This window comes from Eretmochelys imbricata, chromosome 6, assembly GCF_965152235.1.
Source record: "Eretmochelys imbricata isolate rEreImb1 chromosome 6, rEreImb1.hap1, whole genome shotgun sequence".
Lineage (NCBI taxonomy): Eukaryota > Metazoa > Chordata > Testudines > Cheloniidae > Eretmochelys > Eretmochelys imbricata.
In genome coordinates, this window is record NC_135577.1 from 9,185,522 (window position 1) to 9,205,943 (window position 20,422).

At 58.8% G+C, this 20,422-nt stretch overlaps 2 protein-coding genes across 4 annotated transcripts; one reads left to right on the forward strand and one right to left on the reverse strand.

Moving 5' to 3' along the window:
* The first annotated feature begins 1,849 nt into the window (after positions 1-1,849).
* NUDT8 (nudix hydrolase 8) lies at positions 1,850-12,045 on the forward strand. 3 transcript variants are annotated; one of them, XM_077820599.1, is made up of 6 exons: positions 1,883-1,933; positions 2,369-4,614; positions 5,509-5,777; positions 6,613-6,745; positions 7,660-7,737; positions 11,466-12,045. In XM_077820599.1, the coding sequence occupies exons 3-6, from the start codon at positions 5,515-5,517 to the stop codon at positions 11,685-11,687; spliced, it is 696 nt and encodes a 231-aa protein (XP_077676725.1). In that variant the 5' UTR covers positions 1,883-1,933; positions 2,369-4,614; positions 5,509-5,514; the 3' UTR covers positions 11,688-12,045. The 3 variants fall into 3 exon arrangements, with proteins under 3 accessions (XP_077676723.1, XP_077676724.1, XP_077676725.1); XM_077820597.1 differs by lacking the exon at positions 2,369-4,614 and having other exon boundaries at positions 1,850-1,933; positions 11,508-12,045; XM_077820598.1 differs by lacking the exon at positions 2,369-4,614 and having other exon boundaries at positions 1,869-1,933.
* An 809-nt stretch (positions 12,046-12,854) lies between these two features.
* NDUFV1 (NADH:ubiquinone oxidoreductase core subunit V1) lies at positions 12,855-17,515 on the reverse strand. Its single transcript, XM_077820600.1, has 10 exons — positions 17,341-17,515; positions 16,871-16,953; positions 16,155-16,325; positions 15,562-15,745; positions 15,116-15,305; positions 14,691-14,903; positions 14,137-14,303; positions 13,965-14,046; positions 13,480-13,625; positions 12,855-13,231 (listed from the first exon to the last, which is right to left on the reverse strand). Exons 1-10 carry the CDS (start codon positions 17,410-17,412, stop codon positions 13,148-13,150), a joined length of 1,392 nt encoding a protein of 463 aa, XP_077676726.1. The 5' UTR covers positions 17,413-17,515; the 3' UTR covers positions 12,855-13,147.
* Positions 17,516-20,422: the final 2,907 nt, after the last annotated feature.

The window sequence follows — 20,422 nt, forward strand, 5'->3', positions numbered from 1 at the left end:
GTAGCAGGATGTAATTAATGGCCCTACACACTTGTAATACCGCAGCCCAGGTGGTCAATTTCCCAACCCTAAACTGATTCGTGACCAACCGGTAGCAGTCTGGAGTTGCCAGCTTCCACACAGGATTCCCAGAGGCCAAGCAGTGAGGGTGCTCTGGAGGGTTTGTGGGGAGGGATTTCCAGAGGCCAGGCAGCAGGGCTGGGGGGAAGTGAGAGGGCTCTGGGGAGGGGTTTGGAGATGGGATTCCCAGAGGCCAAGCAGCAGGGTTGGGGGGGTGAGGGGACTCTAGGGGGTTTGTGGGGAGAGGTTTGGGGGTAGGATTCCCAGAGGGCAGGCAGCAGGGCTGGAGAGTGAGGGGGCTCTGAGGGGGTTGTGGGGAGAGGTTTGGGGGTGGGATTCCCGGAGACCAGGCAGCAGGGCTGAGGGGACTCTAGGGGGTTTGTGGGGAAAGGTTTGGGGGTAGGATTCCCAGAGGCAGGCGGGGTGGGGGGTGAGGAGGCTCTGGGGGGGTTGTAGGGAGGGGTTTGGGGTGGGATTCCCAGAGGGCAAGCAGCAGGGCTGGGGGGTCTCTGGGAGGCTTGTGGGGAGGGGTTTGGGGGTGGGAGTCCCAGAGGGCAGGCTGGGGGCTGAGGGGGCTCTGGGGGGGTTGTGGGGAGAGGTTTGGGGTGGGATTCCCAGAGGGCAGGCTGCGGGGGGGGGGGGGTGAGGAGGCTCTGGGGGGTGGTGGGGAGGGGTTTGGGGGTGGGATTCCCAGAGGGCAGGCAGCAGGGGTGAGGGGGCTCTGGGGGATTTGTGGGGAGGGGTTTGGGGGTGGGATTCCCAGAGGGCTGGCTGGGGGGTGAGGGGGCTCTGGGGGGGTTGTGGGGAGAAGTTTGGGGTGGGATTCCCAGAGGGCAGGCTGGGGGGGTGAGGAGGCTCTGGGGGGTTGTGGAGAGGAGTTTGGGGGTGGGATTCCCAGAGGGCAGCCAGCAGGGCTGGGGGCTCTGGGGGGTTTGTGGGGAGGGGTTTGGGGGTAGGATTCCCAGAGGGCAGGCTGGGGGGTGAGGGGAGAGGTTTGGGGTGGGATTCCCAGAGGGCAGGCAGCTGGGCTGGCGGCTCTGGGGGGGTTGTGGGGAGGGGTTTGGGGGTAGGATTCCCAGAGGGCAGGCAGCAGGGCTGGGGGCTCTGGGGGGGGTTGTGGGGAGAGGTTTGGGGGTGGGATTCCCAGAGGGCAGGCAGCAGGGCTGGGGGTTGTGGGGAGGGGTTTGGGGGTGGGATTCCCAGAGGGCAGGCAGCAGAGCTGGGGGCTCTGGGGGTGTTGTGGGGAGAGGTTTGGGGTGGGATTCCCAGACGGCAGGCTGTGGGGGGGGGGTGAGGAGGCTCTGGGGGGTTGTGGGGAGAGGTTTGGGGTGGGATTCCCAGAGGGCAGGCTGGGGGGGGAGTGAGGAGGCTCTGGGGGGTGGTGGGGAGAGATTTGGGGGTGGGATTCCCAGAGGGCAGGCAGCAGGGCTGGGGGCTCTGGGGGGGTTGTGGGGAGGGGTTTGGGGGTAGGATTCTTAGAGGGCAGACAGCAGGGCTGGGGGCTCTGGGGGGGTTGTGGGGAGAGGTTTGGGGGTGGGATTCCCAGAGGCTGGTGGGCGGGGGGTCCCCTCTGGAAAGGGGCGGGGCTCTAAATAGTCAGGTGCTTCAGGGCTCTGTCACTGCCCCCAAGCTCCCTCCCCACATCCAAGCCCAGAGGGCGGGGCCAGAAAGGGGGCGTGTCTTCTCCGTAGCTCGCTCTCCCGTCATCTGATTGGCTGTTAGCGGCGGGAGGCGGGGGCTTCTGCCGCCATGTTTTTCTGGGGCGGAAGTCGCCGGGGGAGGTCTGTTAATGGTCGGAGAAGCTGGCTCAGGGGCCATCTTTGTTGAGGGCAATGTGGGCGCTTTGACCCCCCGGTGTCCGAGGAGCTGCCTGGTGAGACTCGGCCCTGCGGGCGGCGGGGGCCCGGTGCCCGGTGCCCGGCTGTGCGCGGCCAGGGACACCCCAGAGCACGTGGGGCCAGACACGGCCGCGCGAGCCCCTGGGAGTTGGGGCCGGGGGTGCAGAGAGATGGAGGGGGGTGCATGGGGTGGGGGAGCAGGGGGTTACGGGGGTGCATGGGGAGGGGGTGCAGAGAGGTGGAGGGGGGTGCATGGGGTGGGGGGTGCAGGGGGTTACGGGGGTGCAGAGAGGTGGAGGGGGATGCATGGGGCGGGGGGTGCAGAGAGATGGAGCGGGATGCATGGGGCGGGGGGTGCATGGGCTGTATACACTGTTGCCTTGGCTCCCTCCAACAGAAAGGGACCTGGGCCTGTCCTACCCTGCTGGGTGTGGAGAATTCCCTATGTGCCTTCTGCAAATTCATCACAGGACTCGCAGCTGTGGAAGCCTGTTGGCTCCTGTTGGTCGGGAGCTGCCCACCCCGGGCCTCTGTCCCTTGGCCAGGGTGGCTGGAGTGCGGCCGCTGGACTCAGCGCGCACGGTGACTCCAAGTCCAAATATTTCAGCATGAGCGAAAGGTGGAAAAACCACTCGACCCAAGTCATGGCTATTGTGAGAGAGTTTGCGGAGGTGGCGAAGAGAGGCAGTGCTACAGAAATTGCAAAGAACAAGCGAGTGGTACGACTGAGATCTCAGATGGGGAACCTTTTCGCTGAATGCAGTGAGAGAAGGAGACTCCCAGAACCGACTGACTTTGGCTAAACATCTGTGAGCGTTAGACTCAGACTCTGAGGGTGAAGGTACTGATATTACTGCATTGCCATTGCCAAGTACTTCAGAAGGAAGCTGGATCCAGGTCAGCCAAAGACAACGAGCAGGAAGTGTCATGTTGTTTTCAATCACAAAAACAAACTCCAGAACTGAAACAAAAGAGAGACTGGAAAATTGCTAATTTTTTTTGTAGCACTAATATTCCCTTTTCTGTTATTGAGCATCCAACTTTTCAAGCAATGATCAGCTGCCTACGGCCAGGCTACCGAGCACCCAGTCAAAAGCAGGTACCAGGTGAACAGTGAAATGCAGTTACTGATGGCTTGAGGGGTGGAAGCATGCAACAAATTACATGGAAAAACAGTTACGGCTGGCATAACTATGTGGATTGCTCACTGTGTGCAAATAGGGAAGACTGCTTCATGCGTCAGTGGTTGATATGGTATGTAATAAGAAGCCTGGACAGTACTATGCTACACTGGCAAGAGAAGCCAAGGCATTAGCAAATGAACTGTACAGTTGCATTGTGAAGAGCGACATGATAGAAAATAAGAAAAAGATGGAAAGTATGATTGATTTGGAAGACGATGGATGTGCATCATATTGACTCAATCTTCTTGGACAAGAACGTACACTAAGTGCTTTGATGAAACGTAGATTGCCAGAATATTTTTGTAAATCGCTGTCAGCCTGGAGCTTGGTTCAAAGAATGCCGAATCCCCAGTGACACGATGGAACAATCAAATAACATGCCTGGAAACATAAGTTAAAAATCGGCCACATTATCTCAGGATTGTGAGAACTCATGAGGCAGAATTTGAAGATAGAGCGATCAGTATAATTAATACTCAAGGAATTTACCAAGAAGCAAAGAACTTGATCACTCAATTGAAACCAGTTGCGGTGGCACTTGACACACTCCAAAGGGACACACATCAACAGTTGCTGTTACATGTGAAGTATGGTTGGATCTGCAGATAAATGAAGATCTTGCACCACATAAAGCAAAAGTACAAAAGAGACATCCTGAGGCAATTACTCCTGTACACATGTTGATCAATCTCCTTCTCAGGAAAACACTCAGGAAGGAAACCGTCAGCTGAACAAGAATATATTGCAAAGCAGTGGGTGCTTGGCAAAAATCTGAATGTTGCGCAATATTTACTTGCATTTAAAGCAGAAAGAAATCTACGTTTTCATCCACTGTGAAGAAAAAGGATGGGAAAATCTGAAGGATGCTGATAGTCCATCTAACTTCATAGAACTGGTGATGCAATTGCATCAGTGCCCAGCAAGTGCAGCAAGCAAAGAACGAATCTTTTAAACTTTGGATACATCCATTCATAACTGAGGAATAGGCTCGGTCTATCCGCTGCATCAAAGTTGGTCTACTGCTGCAGAATGCTGCATGGCCAGATGGACCCAGGCTGGTCGCCTGCAACACTGCATGCTTCTGATTGCGTAATGCATCAAGCTTGCACCTCTGCATTGCTGTCATTTTCATATCCTCAGATGGTTTTGATATTTGTATAATATTGAAAATGAGTCATGACCTGTATGATTTCCTTGAGGAAAATACCAAACCAAATTGGACACAGGCATTCCGACATTCCTAATTACATATATTCGTATTATGCCCTGTGCAGTTTTACTTTTTATTTGTACAACCCTAAATTAATCACTGAATCTACTGCCTTATGGAACCGCATTTTCAATATGTAACTAAAGTGGTGTGCATTACTGAAACCGTTTTTAAAATGCCTTAAATTGGGACTAACTAGTTTTTCCCAGGGTAGTAAAAACCATGATTTTACCTGGTAAAAAAACCACCTCTGGTAAATACCATGCCATCCCTGCAGGAAGGGATGGGTGACTGCACATAGCAGTGATGGGAGGAGAGATGGGTGAGAGTGCATAGGGATGAGTGGGTGGAGGGGTGGGTGTTCGTAGGGGTGGCATAGTGTGGTGGTGGAGGGGATGGGTGAGTGGTGGATGGGTGTAGCAGTGGGGGGTGGCATGGCAGTGGGTGAGTGGAAGCATGGTGGGTGGGGATGAGGGTGGAGGTGCATGGTGGTGGAGGGGATGGGTGAGTGGTGGATGGGTGTAGCAGTGGGGGGTGGCATGGCAGTGGGTGAGTGGAAGCATGGTGGGTGGGGATGAGGGTAGAGGTGCATGGTGGTGGAGGGGATGGGTGAGTGGTGGATGGGTGTAGCAGTGGGGGGTGGCATGGCAGTGGGTGAGTGGAAGCATGGTGGGTGGGGATGAGGGTAGAGGTGCATGTTGGTGAAGGGGATGGGTGAGTGGGCATGGTGGTGGAAGGGTTCTGCTAGGGCTGCTGTGAGATGGAATCCAAGCCTTTGTGCTCTGGATCTCTGGGGTATTTCAAACACCTGGAGCCTGAACAGAGTCCAGCTACTGCCCAATCTCAGGGTCCCTAGGCACGCACCCAGAGCACAGACCTGCTATCTGGCACCCCCCTGTGAGTGTTGGAACCCACTGTCCAGCCACCTACCCACTCCAGGCTCCACAGTACTTGAACTCATTTGCCACAGATCCACAGGATCGGTGCTAGGCCCCAGTTTTTAAACAGTGCTTGGAACCCTTCAGTGCACCAGGCCTCCAGGGGGTCCCACTCTTCCTTCAGGGCAGGCCACCCAGCCTCACTGCCACCGAGATGGAGCCTCTGGCCTCCAGCCCCCTTGCTCCACCCAGTGAGTTCTGCCCTGCGAGCTGACGTGGCCGTGGCTCGGTGAAGGGCAGCTGGCCTCAGTTGTGCTGTCCTCTCGCTCTCTCCGCAGGGTGTGATGTTCCCTGCCCTGCACCACCTCCGCCTGGGCGCCCGCCCCACACTTGGTGCCAGGAGGGCAGGCGGCTCTGCAGGGGAGTACCTGTCCCGGGAGAATGAGCAGCGGTGCCGAGGGCTGCTGGAGGCCTCCACCAGACGCTACCGGCAGGAGGCAGTGGCAGCGGCTGTCCTGGTGACGCTGTGTTCTGTGGGCGGGTACCCGGCACTGCTGTACACGCTGCGCTCCAGCACGCTGACGGGCCAGCACAAGGGAGATGTCAGGTACCACGGCCCTCGACGCACTGAGTGCCCTGCAGCCCTGCTCCCCAAGCCTACCTTCACTGCGCCCACAGCTCTGCCAGTGCCCCTCAATCCCAGCCTGCACCCCCTGCTATCCCAGCTTTGGGCTACCCCCCTCCCACAGCTCTGCCGGTGCCCCTCAATCCCAGCCTGCACCCCCTGCTATCCCAGCTTTGGGCTACCCCCCTCCCACAGCTCTGCCGGTGCCCCTCAATCCCAGCCTGCACCCCCTGCTATCCCAGCTTTGGGCTACCCCCCTCCCACAGCTCTGCTGGTGCCCCTCAATCCCAACCCACAGCCCCGGCTATCCCAGCCCTGGGCTCCCCGCACCCCTCCACAGCTCTGCCGGTGCCCCTCAATCCCAGCCTGCACCTCCTGCTATCACAGCCTTGGGCTCCCTCCCACCCCCGTCTACAACCCTACCGGTGCCCCTGAATCCCAGCCTACACCCCCCTGTTATCTCAGCCCAGAGCTACCCCCACACAGCTCTGCCGGTGCCCCTCAATCCTGACCCACAGCCCCATTATCTCAGCCCAGGGCTCCCCACCTCCCAGTGCAACTCAGTCCCACCTCACAGTCCCCTGCTATCCCAGCCCTGGGCTCTCCTCACGCACAGCTCTGCCGCTGCCCCTCCACCCCTCTGTTGTTCAATAGTTAATGGAAGCTCTTCTCTGTGGTCCTGTAATAAGTCTATGCCCCTTTGGCCAGTTCCTGAGCATCTGGTGCCAGGGTGGAAGATGCCCCTTCTGCCTGCCACAGCGCCTGAGGCAATGGGTCTTGCCTCCCCTCTAAGGAGACTCTGGTTTTCTTCTTGCAGTTTCCCGGGCGGCAAACGCGACAGCTCCGACCAGGATGTGATTGCCACAGCGCTGAGGGAGACTCAGGAAGAGCTGGGCCTGCACTTGGGGGCTGAGAGCGTCTGGGGGGTCATGAGACCCCTACCCACTGGGGTAACACCACTCCACTCCCCTAGCAGTGTTAGGGAATCTCTGGGGCAGGGCAGTGTGAGAGAAGGGCGGGAGGATCTCTCTGGGGTAGGGTAGTGTGAGGGAAGGGGGGGGGTCTCTCTGGGGCAGAGTCCTGGGGTGGGGGGGATCACTTTGGGGCAGGGCGGATTTTTCTGGGGTGGGATCATGTGGGAGGAGCAGCATGAAGGGTGGGGTGTTGCTCTGGAGCAGGGTCCCATGGGGGGCAGCCATGTGAGTTGGGATCCTCTTGAGGCTGGGGTCCACTGCGCGTGGCAATGTGAGGGGAGGTGCTGTGAGGCAGGAGGGTCCTGTTGAAGGGGTCTTTTGGGGTGTGTGTACTGTGTGACAGGGAAGGGTCCTATGGGGGGGCGGTGCACTGTAAGGTGGGGATGTCCCATTGGGGGTGTCTCTCTCTGAGGTGGGGTGTGTCCTGGGGTGGGGGCGCTGTGAGGTAGTGGGCCATGGGGGGGTCTCAGAGGAGGGAGATCCTAAGGTGGAAGGCTGGCAGGGAGGATACCTCTGAGGCAGGGTGTGTCCCATGGTGTGGGGGTGGTGAGGCAGAGAGGCTATCGGAGGGGGCCCTCTCTGAGGAGAGGGAGATTCTGGGGGACAGTGCTGTCAGGAGGAGGGTCCATGGGGGGGGTCTCTCTGAGGAGGAGGGTGGCACTGCAACGTGGAGGGTCCATGGGGGCTCTCCCAATAGGGGTGGGTTCTGTTGCAGCAGTGTTGTGAGGCCAAGGGGCCTCTTAGGGAGGATTGCGGGGGGGCGGTGCTACAAGGTGGAGGTGGGTCCTGCGGGCAGGGGATACCTCTGTGAGGGAAAGGTGGGTCCTGGGATGGGGAGAGGTTCCTAGGGAAGCCAGTGTCAGTGAGGTCTCACTCTGGTTTCCTTCCAGAGGGGACTGACTGTAGCTCCCGTCCTGGCACATCTGGGCCCCTTGGAGTGTGTGCGTCTGAGCCCCAACCCACAAGAGGTGAGCCCCACGCATTCCCCACCCCGCCATGGCTGTGCTGTTTGCGGCTGCCCTTAGCACGTGCAGGGCCCCCCACATCCTTTGGGTCCCTGGCCAGAGGGTGGCACCCCAGCCTGGTTAGCGTGCTGGCCTCCTGCAGGGAGGGAGATCAGCAGAGCCCCTGGCCTATGGGCAGCTGGGACCAGTGTCACCATGGACCTGGCTGCCCGCATCAGGCTCCCCTAACCTGGAGTGACTCATGGTCTGGCCAGAGTGGACCTTCCCAATCACCCTGGCTGAGTTCCTGCCCCAATCCAGTAACCCAAGACCACCCCAGTGCCCCTTGCTGGGGGACCCCTCCCCTGCCCTGCTCAGCAGCTCCCCTCCTGCAGCAACTGGAGCCCCCCACCTAGTAACCCACTCGGGCAGTAGTGTCCTGGCTTGGGGGAGAGCCCATCTCCTGCAAAGAGACCCTGAGGCCTGCTGGTCTACACTTAAATGTTAGGGTGAGCCGGCTACGGCTCTCAGGGGTGTGAAAAATTCTCCATCCGCCCCGAGCGCTATAGCTGCACCAGCCTAGCCCCTGGAGCGGAGAGGGCTAGGTCGACAGAAGAACGCTTCGGAGGACCTAGCTGCTGCTTCTCAGAGAGGTGCAGTTCCTGCAGCGATGGAAAAATCCCTTCCATCCTTGTAGGAAGCGTCTTCGCTTCAGCAGCGTTGCTGCAGCACCCTTAGCGTAAACGTGGCCTGAGAGTTCAAGGAAGAATGATAGGGAATCCGCTCTTCCTGGGCACCTTGTTCCAAGCATTATTTTCTCTCCCTATTAGCCATTTGTGCCTTATTTCCAGTCTGATCCCAGCCCTGTGTCTGAAGTTACAGAGTCACCTGCTCTCAGAAATGCTCTCCTTTGGCGATCCTTATGCACCAGACTCAGTCACCTCTTCGTCTTCTGTGACTGTGGGATTTGTTTGTAGTAGGTCTATGAATGCTATGTGTGCCTCAGTTCCTCCCCCACATACTTTGCAGTGCCACCCAGTGGTGGAAAATTTTAAATGGGAAATTGCATTGAGAAGGTGCGTTTCCAGCAAGGTCCCAGGGGAATTGGTCCTTGGCCCTGCACTATTTAACACTTTTGTCAGTGACCTGGAAGAAAACACAGAATCATCACTGATAAAGTTTGAAGATGACACAAAAGTCAGGGAGTGGTAAATAATGAAGAGGACAGGAGCACAGATATCACGTGATCTGGAACACTGGGGAAACTGGGCACAAGCAAACTATGTATTTGAGTATGGGTAAATGTATACATCTAGGGACAAAAAAGGTAGGTTGTATTTACAGGGTGAGGGACTGTATCCTCAGAAGCAGTGACTCTGAAAAAGATTTTGGGAGTCATGGGTAGTTAGCTGAACATGAGCTCCCAGTGTGACGGTGAGGCCAAAAGAGCTAATGTGATGCTGCCTAATCATGAGTAGAGAAAGGGAGGTTACATTACCCTGTAGTTGCTGCTGGTGTGACCACTGCTGTGTCCAGTCCTGGAGCCCACAGTTCAAGATACATTGGAGAGGGTTCAGGGAAGATCTATGAAAATGATTACCTGCCCTATAGTGATAGACTCAAGGTGCTCAGTCTGTTTATCTTAAAGAGAAGATTAAGGGGCAACTCAATCGGAGTCCATAAGTACGTACATGGGAAACAAATAGTTAATAATGGGCTCTTCAGTCTAGCAGAGAAAGGTCTAACAGGATCCCATTGCTGGAAGTTGAAGTTAGACAAATTCAGACTGGAAATAAGGTGTAAATGTTTAACAGAGAGAGTAATTAACCATTGGAACAATTTACCAAGGGTCAGGGTGGATTCTCCATCCCTGGCAATGTTTAAATCAAGACTGGATGTTCTGCTAAAAGCTCTGCTCTACGGATTGTTTTGGGGCAGTTCCCTGGCTTGGGTTAGACAGGAGGTCACACCAGATGACGGCAACGGTCGTTTCTGGCCTTGGAAGCTATGAAAGAAGAGTTAAGTTTGCTCCTGGGGCAGCACAGGAGACATGACGTGTGGGTGGCGTTTTGTTGTGGGGGGTGCAGCGAACAAGGAACTAGCTAGAACCTGCTGAAACTGAGCCATATCAATGCCTAAGCCAAAAAAGATGATAGGAAGCCACAGTGACGAGAACACGCACACATAGCAACCAGGAGATATGAGGAAGGAGGTTCCCTCCACCTCACGGCAGGGAAGCAGAGCCTAGGCCAGCTCGAGAACCGATGACAGAGAAGCCAGAAAGGGATAGGAGAGGGCATTTGAGAGAGACAGCATGCTCATCTGAGAATGGGACAGACGGAGCCTGAAATGGAGGCCAAGCAGCTTGGCTGGTAGATGGCACTGGCTTGGCCAGATGGACAGTGTCTTAACCTTTATTTCTCTCTGCTGCCCTAAGACCCTCCCCAGACTGGTTCCAGCTGACTAATAAACCCTGCTGTGTGTGGGAAAGGCTGCCTGGTGTCACTGCAAACACTGGCTGGGGTGCATTAGTCCCCGAAGAGTGTACAAGTCTCTGAGCAGGGGCCTGGCTCAGTGGGATGCACTGGGCAGAGCTCATGGGGTGGAGCAGGAGGGATGGAACCTAGTGGCTCACTCTCAGAGGCCTGAGAGGAAGAGTGGGACCCCTTGGGGGGTTGGCACACTGAAGGGCTCCTCTAAGCAACTCTCAAAGTTGGGGTGCAGCACCGATCCCATGGATGCATGACACCTCCTGGACAGAGCCGTGAGATGGTGTTCTCTGGGCAAGGCCAATCCCAGCACTGGATGCGGTAATCCGTGGTGGGCCCTCCCCCTCCCCTGCTCTCTGTCTCCACTTGTACACCAAGGACTGCATTCACCTCTCAGCCACCAGGACCCCTGGGGGCTACTCAGGGTCCCAGCTTGCCAAGGACAGCCCTACCCTTCAGCCTGACCTGCAGGCTCCATTCTCAGCCACAGGAGCTGGCACTAGGCAGGATGGAAGGGGCCAGGTTTACCCAGGGGCCAGGTCTGATGCGTCCCTGCCACCTTTGGGGATGTCTACGCTGCATTTTAAAACTTGCAGCCGGTAGTGAGCCCGGCTCTACAGCCCTGGGCTTGTGCTGGAGCTCTGAAAACAGCCGTGTAGGCGTGTGGGTTCGAGGCCTGAAGCCGGGGCAGGGGGGTGGGCTCTGAAGCTCCAGCCCAAGCCACGTCTATATGGCTCTGAGGCTCGCTACCGCGGGGTTTTAAGAAGGTAGAGGTCGCCTTTGTGCCGCCTGCCTGCTTTGCCACCAGCCATCCCTCATAAAGCTGAGCAGCAGAGGGCTGAGCACAGTTCCTAGAGGTCACCCTGAAAAGGCCTCCATCAGCTCCAGAGGGGAATGGCCCAGTGGGGAGCTCCCAGGGGGACAGGGGATGAGCCCTGCCCAGCCTGCAGCTCCTGTGGGGGGGAAGGAACAGCAAGATGCTGTCATGCTGCAGGAGTATCTGTGCTCGAGAATACACTCCCCTAGTGGGGAGGGAGGCTTGTCAAGGAGGGAGCAGCCGTGGTCCCAGCTGCTCCTCTCCCGGGCCCTACTCTACTGTAGGAGGTGCTGTGTGCTGGGGCCATGGAACACAGCCCCCCGTAGGGCACTCGGGTGTGCTGCTTCCCTAGCCCAGCCCGGGGGCCGAGGGCTAGGCACGGGGGTAAGGGGCCCTGCCGGGCAGCGCAACACCAACATGCTGTTTGTGTCTCTCTCCGCCCCCAGGTCGAGGATGTTTTCACCATCCCTCTGTCTCATCTGCTGCAGGCCCAGAACCACGGTTACACCCACTTCCGCCACCAGGGTCGTTACAGCCACACGCTGCCCATCTTCCTCAACAGCCGCTACCGGGTGTGGGGGCTGACAGCCATCATCACGGACCTCACGCTGGAGCTGCTGGCGCCCAGCGCCTACCGCCGGAGAACACGCCCACCCAGCCCCCGCTGAGCCCCCAGCCCACCTGCGCTATGGACTGCCCCACCCCGCAGCATGGAGAGAGCCAGCTGGCTGGTCTGGGTGAGGTCCCCCTGGAGGCAGAGAGAGCCAGCGGGGCAGGCTGGGTGAGGCGTCCCCTCACCTCAAGGGCAGAAAGAACAAGAGGAGCAGGCTGGGCATGCCTGCCCCAGAACCATGGGACAGCGCTGAGGGGGTGACCCCAGGAGGGAATCCCCAGCCCCTGATAATGCTGCGGGGGAGAAGAGTTACATGGTGTCAGGAGGGGGGATACTGGTGAGACCTGCGTGAGCCGTGATGCTGGAGCCTGCTGTATTTCATGTGGGGCCTACGCATAAACAAACCTCCCTGAGTTCAGTGTGCCACCTCAGTGCTGGGGGGGGGAAGCAGTGGCCCAGGGCCAAGTGCTGCCCCCTGCTGGGCCTCAGCTCCTGCCCCTGTGGGAAACACCAACAGGAACTCATGAACAGCCCCCCCCCTTTACCCCACCCCTGCCAGCAACAGGGACTGGAGGAACCCCTGGTGCCCCAGCGTGGCCCCCTCCCACAGGGCCACTCTTCCACCCACATGTGGGCCCTGGCCAGGCTCTCTGAGGCCAGTCCTCGCCGCCCACTGCCCATGCTCTCCCCCACTCCCACAGCACCGCTCCGCAAACCCCCCCCCCCGTTCACTAGGGGCCAGTTTCGGTGAAGTGAGGTCAGAAAACAGCCCAACCCCGTGGGCTCCGGTCCGATCTGACCACCTGATGCCCTTGGGGTTGGCACAGCAGCAGCCACCTGCTAGTCTCTTGCCAGTCACTGCTGCCCAGCCACACGGCCTGTGCTGCAGAGTGAGCATGCCAACGAGTCGCGGCACCTCCAAGTTCCCAGGCAAGAGGCGGCCCAGACAGATCGCAGGGGCCTGAGGCAGGAAGCCCTGAGGATGCGGAGGCAGCAGCAGCACTGGCTCAGGCTCGGGGAAGTGTCAGGTCAGGCTTTCAAATTAGACCCAAGCAGAGCTCAACTGGTACCAGATCACCCCCAAAAATAAGCCAGATCGCCACACATGGAACCCAACCCGCCCCTCTTCTGGAAGAGAGGGGGCCCCATGCGAGGGACAGCAGCCTGGGGCTCCGTGCCCAGCTGCTCCCTAGTGTTACACAGATGCGCATTCACACAGGAAGGAGATACCAGCTGCCACCACAGCACATTTATTGAGGAGCTCACCCAGTGGGCAGGTGAGGAGACAGCACAGCCAGGGGGTCTCCCCCTCATGCAAGAGGAACCCCAATATACACACAGGTAAGTCACCCGCCCCGCACATGCCAGAGAAACCTATCAACACCCAGAGGCACCGAGGGCTGCCCCCATGCGGATCAAGTGCTCAGCCCCTCCCACCTGCTGTCATGGGGGAGGGGCGCTGACCACACACAGAGAGGCGGGATCCAGCCCCCTCCATCACCGGGCACCCAGCCCTCACGCGGACGCTTGCCGAGCCTGGGTCTCCTCATGACGCCGCATCCGCTGCTCCAGCTCTGGGCGAAAGTGACGGATCAGCCCCTGCAAGCAAGGAATGAGTGTGCAGGGCTGGCAAGGTAGCACCCCCCCCCCTGCATCTGCCATCCACCCCTCACCACACGCAGAGTAGCCCCCAGATGTACCCCCCCCCCCCATCTGCAGGAGCCTCTCTCTCACACACACACACACACAGCCCTTGTGTCAGGCTAGTTTATGCACACACCCACCACCTACCCACACCCCCTCCCTCTGCCAGGCCACCCCTGCCCTGGTGCCCAGCCGCCCGCTACCTGCACAGGCCAGGCGGCCCCATCGCCCAGGGCGCATATGGTATGGCCCTCAATCTGCTTGCTGATCTCCCAGAGCGCGTCGATCTCAGCTGCCTGCGCATTGCCTTGCACGAACCGCCACATCACCTTGTTCATCCAATCCACACCTGGGGTGGGGTGCGAGGCTGCATCAGCAGAACTGCCCTCCCCCGATCCCACCCATAGGCCCTGACAGTTGGGCATCCCCCACCCCCAACACCCACAGATCCAGCCAGTCCAGCATCCTCACCCCAACTCCACCCATGGTCCCAGCTAGTCAGACATCCTCCCTGCCCCATCCTAACCCCAGTGACCCCAGCCAGCCCAGCATCCTCCCCACCACACCCAGTGACCCCAGCTCTCCCAGCATCCTCCCCCACCACCAACTCCGATCCCACCAATGGGCAGTCTGGCATATCTCCCCCAGTCATACCCAGATCAGCAGCAGCCCAGCTCCCAGCACTCACCCTCCCTGCAGGGGGTGCACTGCCCACAGCTTTCGTGCTTGTAGAACTCAATGAGGCGGGCGATGGCTCGGACAATGTCTGTCTGGGGAAGGAAGAGAGGGTGAGTGCCACACTGCGGGGGCGGGGGGGCAAGGGGGGAAGAGAGCGTGCCACCGGCAGGCCAAGGCCTTACCGATTTGTCCATGACGATGACGGCAGCTGTGCCAAGCCCAGTCTGCGCCTGCACCAGCCCGTCGAAGTCCATGGGCACCGTCTCACACACTGACTTGGGGATGAGGGGGGTGGAGGAGCCTCCTGGGATCACCGCCAAGAGGTTGTCCCAGCCACCACGCACACCTCCTGTGCACAGAGGGGGCAGGGTCAGGCCTAGCACTTCCCCCTCCCCATGGCAAACCAGATCCATGATGCCCAGTGCTGTCCCCTTCCTTCCGCCCAAGCCTCCTCCTAGTGCCACCTGCTACTCCAGGCTCTGGGTGGAAGTGACGGATCAGCCCCTGCGCACAGGCCACAAGCAGGGTTAGCAGGCCAGCACTTGTCTCCCCCATCACTCCCCCCACACACCTGCCTACTTCTGTAGGGTGAGCTACCCACAGCCGCCACAGCTGGAGCTAGACCTGTGGGGCAGCCCTGAGACAAAGTGGCCTAAGAGGGGAAGGGGGGACGGGCGGGTGTCCAGCCCTGTTGCTCACCCAGCAGTCAGGGGAGGACTGGGGTTTGGCATCTCACCTGCATGCTTCTCGATCAGCTCCTTGAGCGGCACCGACATCTCCTCCTCCACGGTGCAGGGCGTGTTCACGTGCCCAGAGATGTTGAAGAGCTTGGTGCCCGAGTTGCGCTCGCGCCCGAAGCTGGCAAACCAGGCCCCCCCACGCCGGCAGATGGTGGGCGCCACAGCCACCGTCTCCACATTGGCCACGGTAGTGGGGCAGCCGAACACGCCTGGGGAAGGAGAGAGCAGTGACATGGACGCAGAGCAGGCTGGGGGTCCCAGTGCTCCAAAACAACGTGACCCCCCTGCCCCACAAGCAGCAGGACAGCGGGACCCAGCTAGAACACCCCACAATCCCTCAGTACCCTAAAGAGGGCAAGCGAACCCCCACTAAGGCACCCCCCATCTCCCCCCAACAGCACAGTTCCCCGGTGGGTCGTACCAACGTCAGCCGGGAAGGGTGGTTTGAGGCGTGGCTTGCCCTGCTTGCCCTCAATGGATTCAATCAGCGCTGTCTCCTCCCCACAGATGTAGGCCCCAGCGCCTCTCACCACAAACACATCGAAGTCGTAGCCTGAGTTGCAGGCATCTTTGCCCAGCAGGCCGGCCTCATAGGCCTCACGGATCGCCACCTGCAGGGAGACAGGTCAGCACAGCTGCTCCCCCGGCCCTGCTGCTCCACACCCACCTGGCCTGGCTCCCTGGCTTGCCTTGCCCTCTGTGCCCTGTAGAGAGACCAGTCGGTACAGCTGCTCCTGCCGTGACACCCGCAGCCCTGCTCTCTGTGCCACATGGGCAAATGGGTCAAAGTGGTGGCTGCTGCCCCACCCCACAACTCCCCAGGCTCTATGGGTTAGTGCACCTGCTCCCCATATAGCTCCTGCTTACCTGCAGGTTGGAGGCTTCATTGTAGAACTCCCCACGGATGTAGATGTAGGCAGCCCGGGCCCCCATGGAGCGCCCTGCCACCAGGCAGCCCTCCACCAGCTTGTGTGGGTCATGGCGCATGATCTCGCGGTCCTTACAGGTGCCTGGCTCCCCTTCATCTGCATTCACCACCAGGTACTTGGGCCTGGAACACAGACCCCGTCGAACCGACCGCAGCAGCCCTCCCTGCGTGAGCTACCATCCCACAGCAGACCCGGCTCCACCACCTTGCTGCCAGCGAGCAAAGCCCGTTTGGTCAGTACTGCCAGCTGTCCCCACCCTAGGGAGCCAACGGGGCCCAGACACACTGCAGCTCAGCAGCCCCATGCCCTGCAATGGGACTGCCCCCGGGGTGGAGGTACTCCAGGAACGCTTGTTAGAGCGGGGAGCTTGCAGCCAGGATGTCTAGGTTCTATGCAGGCCCGAGCACTGCCCACCCCACAAGCCCTGCCCCACAGCGATGTTTCAGACTAGGAGAAGGAGCTGTATCGCTCTGGGCCATTGTCCATCCCATGCTGCAGCGGGCTCAACAGTAGCAGCCCTGCCCCACCCACCTGCCATCTGAAGGCTTGTTCATGAAGCTCCATTTGAGGCCTGTGGGGAAGCCAGCCCCGCCCCGACCTCGCAGGCCCGAGGTCTTGATCTCATTCAAGATCCAGTCGATCCCCTTCAGTAGGATCTCCTTCGTTTTGTACCAGTCACCCCGGCTCAGAGCCCCCTTCAGCCTGGACAAGAGAGAAGGCAAAGTAGCTGGCTACATTATGGGGATCAGTAGTACCAAACCTAGAGCACAAACCAAACAGATGCAGGCTCTTTTACCTCCATGGGGCACCAGCTCCAACCCAGCCCCAGGACAGGGAAGGGGGACTGGCAGGCTCAGGGTTGGGGAATGGAATGCAAGACCTTTCCCATCCAGGGGGCGTTGACTGTAATCCCAGGGCAGGGGAATTGGTGGGAAACGTGCAGGGTCTTTCACCTCTAGGAGGTGCCAGCTCCAATTCACCTCCAGGGAGGAGGAGGGGGCCCAGCAGGCTCAGGAGGCTGGAGAATGGGACATGGGGCTTTTCCTCTCTGAAGGGTGCCAGCACCCATCCAGCCATACGGCTAGGAGTAGGGGGTGACCAGAACATAGGATCTCTTCCCACCCACCACAGGGCTCCCAGTGCCCACTGGTCCACAGTCCAGCTGTAATCAGAGTAGAAGTAGAGGGCAGTATCGCACGGTCCAGGAGTGAGGAGTCATACTGTAGGCTGTGCAGCTTGGCTCTCACCTCCAGTCATGGCGTCCGTAGAGATTCGTGAAGATCCGGTCCTCGTCCTTCAAAGAGCCAAACTGGGTTTTCTTAGGAGCTGTCTGCAGAAAGCACATGGCCAAGGTGACTTGGTACCAGCCCCACAGCAAGCAGCACCTCTCCCTCATGGCCAGGCATTAACCTGGGACCACCCACCCCCCAGCACTACCCCAGTCCTACCCAGCGCTGCCCTGGCCCCCAGCGGGGAGGCCCTGCGCGGGGGCAGAGGAGGGACAATGCGGGGTAGGGGGGGCAGGCTCGGGCCCAGAGGGAAGGCTGAGGCCAAGCCGCTGCCCAGCTGCGGCCCCGGCCCGGCCCGGCCCGGCCCTGGGGCGGGGGGAGGGGTGTCCCGGGGGGAGGGGCGGAGCCGGCGTCACTCGGCTCCAGAGTCATCGCCGGGGGCGGGGAGGGCGGGGAGAAGAAGGCCCCAGGCCCCGCCCCCCACTCACCGCGCCGGCCGCGGCGGAGAAGCGGCGCAAGGCGGCAGCTCCGCGAGGGGTCAGCAGCTGCCGCGCGGCCATGGCGGGCGAGGCCGGGGATCGGGTCCGTCTGGGCCGCGCGCTCCGCCCCGTCACCTTCACCCAGCCGTCGGAGGGGCGGCGTCGCGCGCAAACGACGTCATGTCGCCGGGACCCACTTCCGGCGCGTCGGGCCGGGCGTCACGTCCTCGGGAGTGAGGCGGAGCCTGCTGGGAGCCGTAATCCGGGGGCGGGGCTGGGGGGAGTCCAGTAAACCGCGCCCAGTGCACGGACACACGCTGGGCGCGCGCGCTCTCGCCTCTCTCCTCCGGCCGCTCATTGGCCAGGGCGCGCCGTACCCTGCAGCCGGCCGTGCTGGGGTTGGTTAGTTTCAGCCGCGCCTCCCTTTCTTGGCAGCGAATGGGAGAGTCCCGAGAGCAGGGTCCGCCCCACCATGCGGCGCCAGGGGCCAGTGGCGCGAGTGGCAGTTTGTCGGGACAGCCGGGGGCGGGGGCGGGGCGTTACGTCAGTCAGCCCAGCCCCGCCCCCATTTTGTGAGCAATTACCATAGACCTCAAAGTGTGTCACCGCAGGCCGTGTGGGGACGCGGGGCTGAGCCCTGCGGGGCAAGAGGCTTCACCCGACCCGAGCTCGGCGCTGCAGGGAGCCAAGAGAGTAGATTTGAAGCCAAAAATCCACCAGCCGGACCCCTTTCCCCCCGCTTCCAGGCAGCTAACCCCTGGCCAAGGCAGGGGAAGGAGTAAAGGGGAACTGAAATCAAGCTCGCTCCACCTTTGATTCTGTAGTAAGGGCTTCATTCCTGGAGGCAGGGTGCCCCCCATCCCACTGGGGCCTGTGGCCCTTTCTCCTCCCACCCCGCCATCCACCCGTGCGGCTTGCCTCGCTGGCTTAACTGGCTCCCCAAGCCTGCCCACTTCATGAGCCATCTTTCCCTGCATTACAGGGGGCGCTACCTACTATGGAGTGGCGAGAAAGAACACATGGGTAAAAACAAGGCCTGGCTAATGGGCTGCTCACTCCAAAGTGCGCCTGGCTGTAGCAAACTGTTTAATTAGCCTCCACAAACTTGTTTTCCTCGCCTGCAAATTATAGTGATCTCAGCCAAGAAGTCCTGGAATGGGATTCCTTCCAAGGACGTGCTCAATTGAGACGTAATGACATTGACTTCCTGTGCAGCAGAATGGAGCATGGAATGGATTTTATTAACACTATTGAGCTGCTTGTGAATGATTTTGTCACTTTAGATATTGGTGACTTCTTTCTCTGAATGTCACTGTAGTTGGCAGTGAAAGTCACTAGATTTGTCACTGGTGACTTTGACACTTATTTTCTCGCTAAGGAAACCAAAAAGTCACTAAGTCTAAATTGGCAACACTGCTTGCAAGGGAATTTCTGCCTTTGAGACAGAGCATCTAGAGACAGGATGATGAAAGAAGAAAAGGAGTACTGGTGGCACCTTAGAGACTAACACATTTATTAGAACATAAACTTTCGTGGGCTACAGCCCACTTCATCAGATGCATAGAATGGAACATATAGTAAGAAGATATAGATAGATATAGATATACATACAGAGAAGGTGGAAGTTGCCATACAAACTGTAAGAAACTAATTAATTAAGATGCACTATTATCAGCAGGAGAAAAAAAATTGTAGTGATAATCAAGATGGCCCATTTAGACAGTTGACAAGAAGGTGTGAGGATACTTAACATGGGGAAATAGATTCAATATGTGGAATGATCCAGCCACTCCCAGTATCTGTTCAAACCCAAGTTAATGGTATCTAGTTTGCATATTAATTCAAGCTCAGAAGTTTCTCGCTGGAGTCTGTTTTTGAAGCTTTTCTGTTGCAAAATTGCCACCCTTAAGTCTGTTCCTGAGTGGCCAGAGAGGTTGAAGTGTTCTCCTACCAGTTTTTGAATGTTATGATTCCTGATGTCAGATTTGTGTCCATTTATCCTTTTGCGTAGACACTGTCCGGTTTGGCCAATGTACATGGCAGAGGGGCATTGCTGGCACATGATGGCATCTATCACATTGGTAGATGTGCAGGTGAACGAGCCCCTGATGGCATGGCTGATGTGATTAGGGATGATGATGATCCTTGTGCTGCCCTAGTGTTGGTTGGTGTCAGGGACGCAAAGGATTGGTGCTATGCCCCAGCTTTTAAATGGTTCCTTGGAGAAGCCCCTTCAGTGCGCCAGCCTCTCAGCTGATCCCACTCTCAGAGGTGCAATTTAGGGAGGGCACTTGCCCCCCCTGCATGGATAGAGATTGGGGTCCTGCACAACTGGCTATATCACAGAGGTGATGCATGGGAGGGGGGTGTCACCCAGATTTCTGCCTTCCATTTGGCCCTGCTCCCTTCCTGAGCCCTGCTGTGCAGGGCTGGCCCTGAGCCCTGCTAGGGGGCTCGGGACGGCACAGAGAAACATTGGGCACAAGGCGAACGGTGATGCCAGGCACCTCTGTATGTCCCAATCAGTTTCCCCACGTGGACTGGGTAACGGCTGCTGTGATCTACAGGCTAAGGTAGGCATAGTTCTCAGTGCCCATGAACCACTGGGGCCGGTGGCCAAGGTAACCACGTAGGACGGCGTGGCCTGGGCTGGTGTGCACATGACCACATGGAGCAGAGCTGCCCCACTGTGCCAACTAGGGACTGAGCACCTGGCCCTGCAGCCACAGCCCCTCCCTGCCTCCTGAGTTACCCCTCTCCTGGCACACAGCCCCTAGCTACCCCCTCACTGCACCCTGAGCAGTTTTTAAACTTTTTGAGCTGAGTCCCCCCTTTGAGTTATAATTTGTGGTTGTGCTCCCCCACCCCTATTATCTGCCAAAAACCTAGCGTTTTCAGGTGTCTAAGTAGCCCCTGGAATCATGGTTAAAGTTGCCCCATGCACACCAAAATCTGAAATGGTGCCCCTGCCCACTCTTCCTGCAGGGCCGGCCATGTGACCTCACTGCCTCTGAGATGGAGCCTCTGGACTCCAGCCCTCCTGCTTCACCCCATGAGCTCTGCTCAGTGTTTCCCACTGAGCCAGACTCCA

What these genes read in the sequence shown, in the direction of transcription:
- NUDT8 (XM_077820597.1), top strand. Translation starts at nt 1,850, where the DNA reads ATGGTCGGAGAAGCTGGCTCAGGGGCCATCTTTGTTGAGGGCAATGTG. An exon ending in TGAGACCCCTACCCACTGGG is followed by an intron (nt 6,746 to 7,659) that starts GTAACACCACTC and finishes GTTTCCTTCCAG; the next exon opens with AGGGGACTGACTGTAGCTCC. An exon ending in TGAGCCCCAACCCACAAGAG is followed by an intron (nt 7,738 to 11,507) that starts GTGAGCCCCACG and finishes CATCTGCTGCAG; the next exon opens with GCCCAGAACCACGGTTACAC.
- NDUFV1 (XM_077820600.1), bottom strand. Translation starts at nt 17,412, where the DNA reads ATGGCCGCGCGGCAGCTGCTGACCCCTCGCGGAGCTGCCGCCTTGCGC. An exon ending in TCTCCGCCGCGGCCGGCGCG is followed by an intron (nt 16,954 to 17,340) that starts GTGAGTGGGGGG and finishes TGCTTTCTGCAG; the next exon opens with ACAGCTCCTAAGAAAACCCA. An exon ending in AACAAGCCTTCAGATGGCAG is followed by an intron (nt 15,746 to 16,154) that starts GTGGGTGGGGCA and finishes TCTGTGTTCCAG; the next exon opens with GCCCAAGTACCTGGTGGTGA.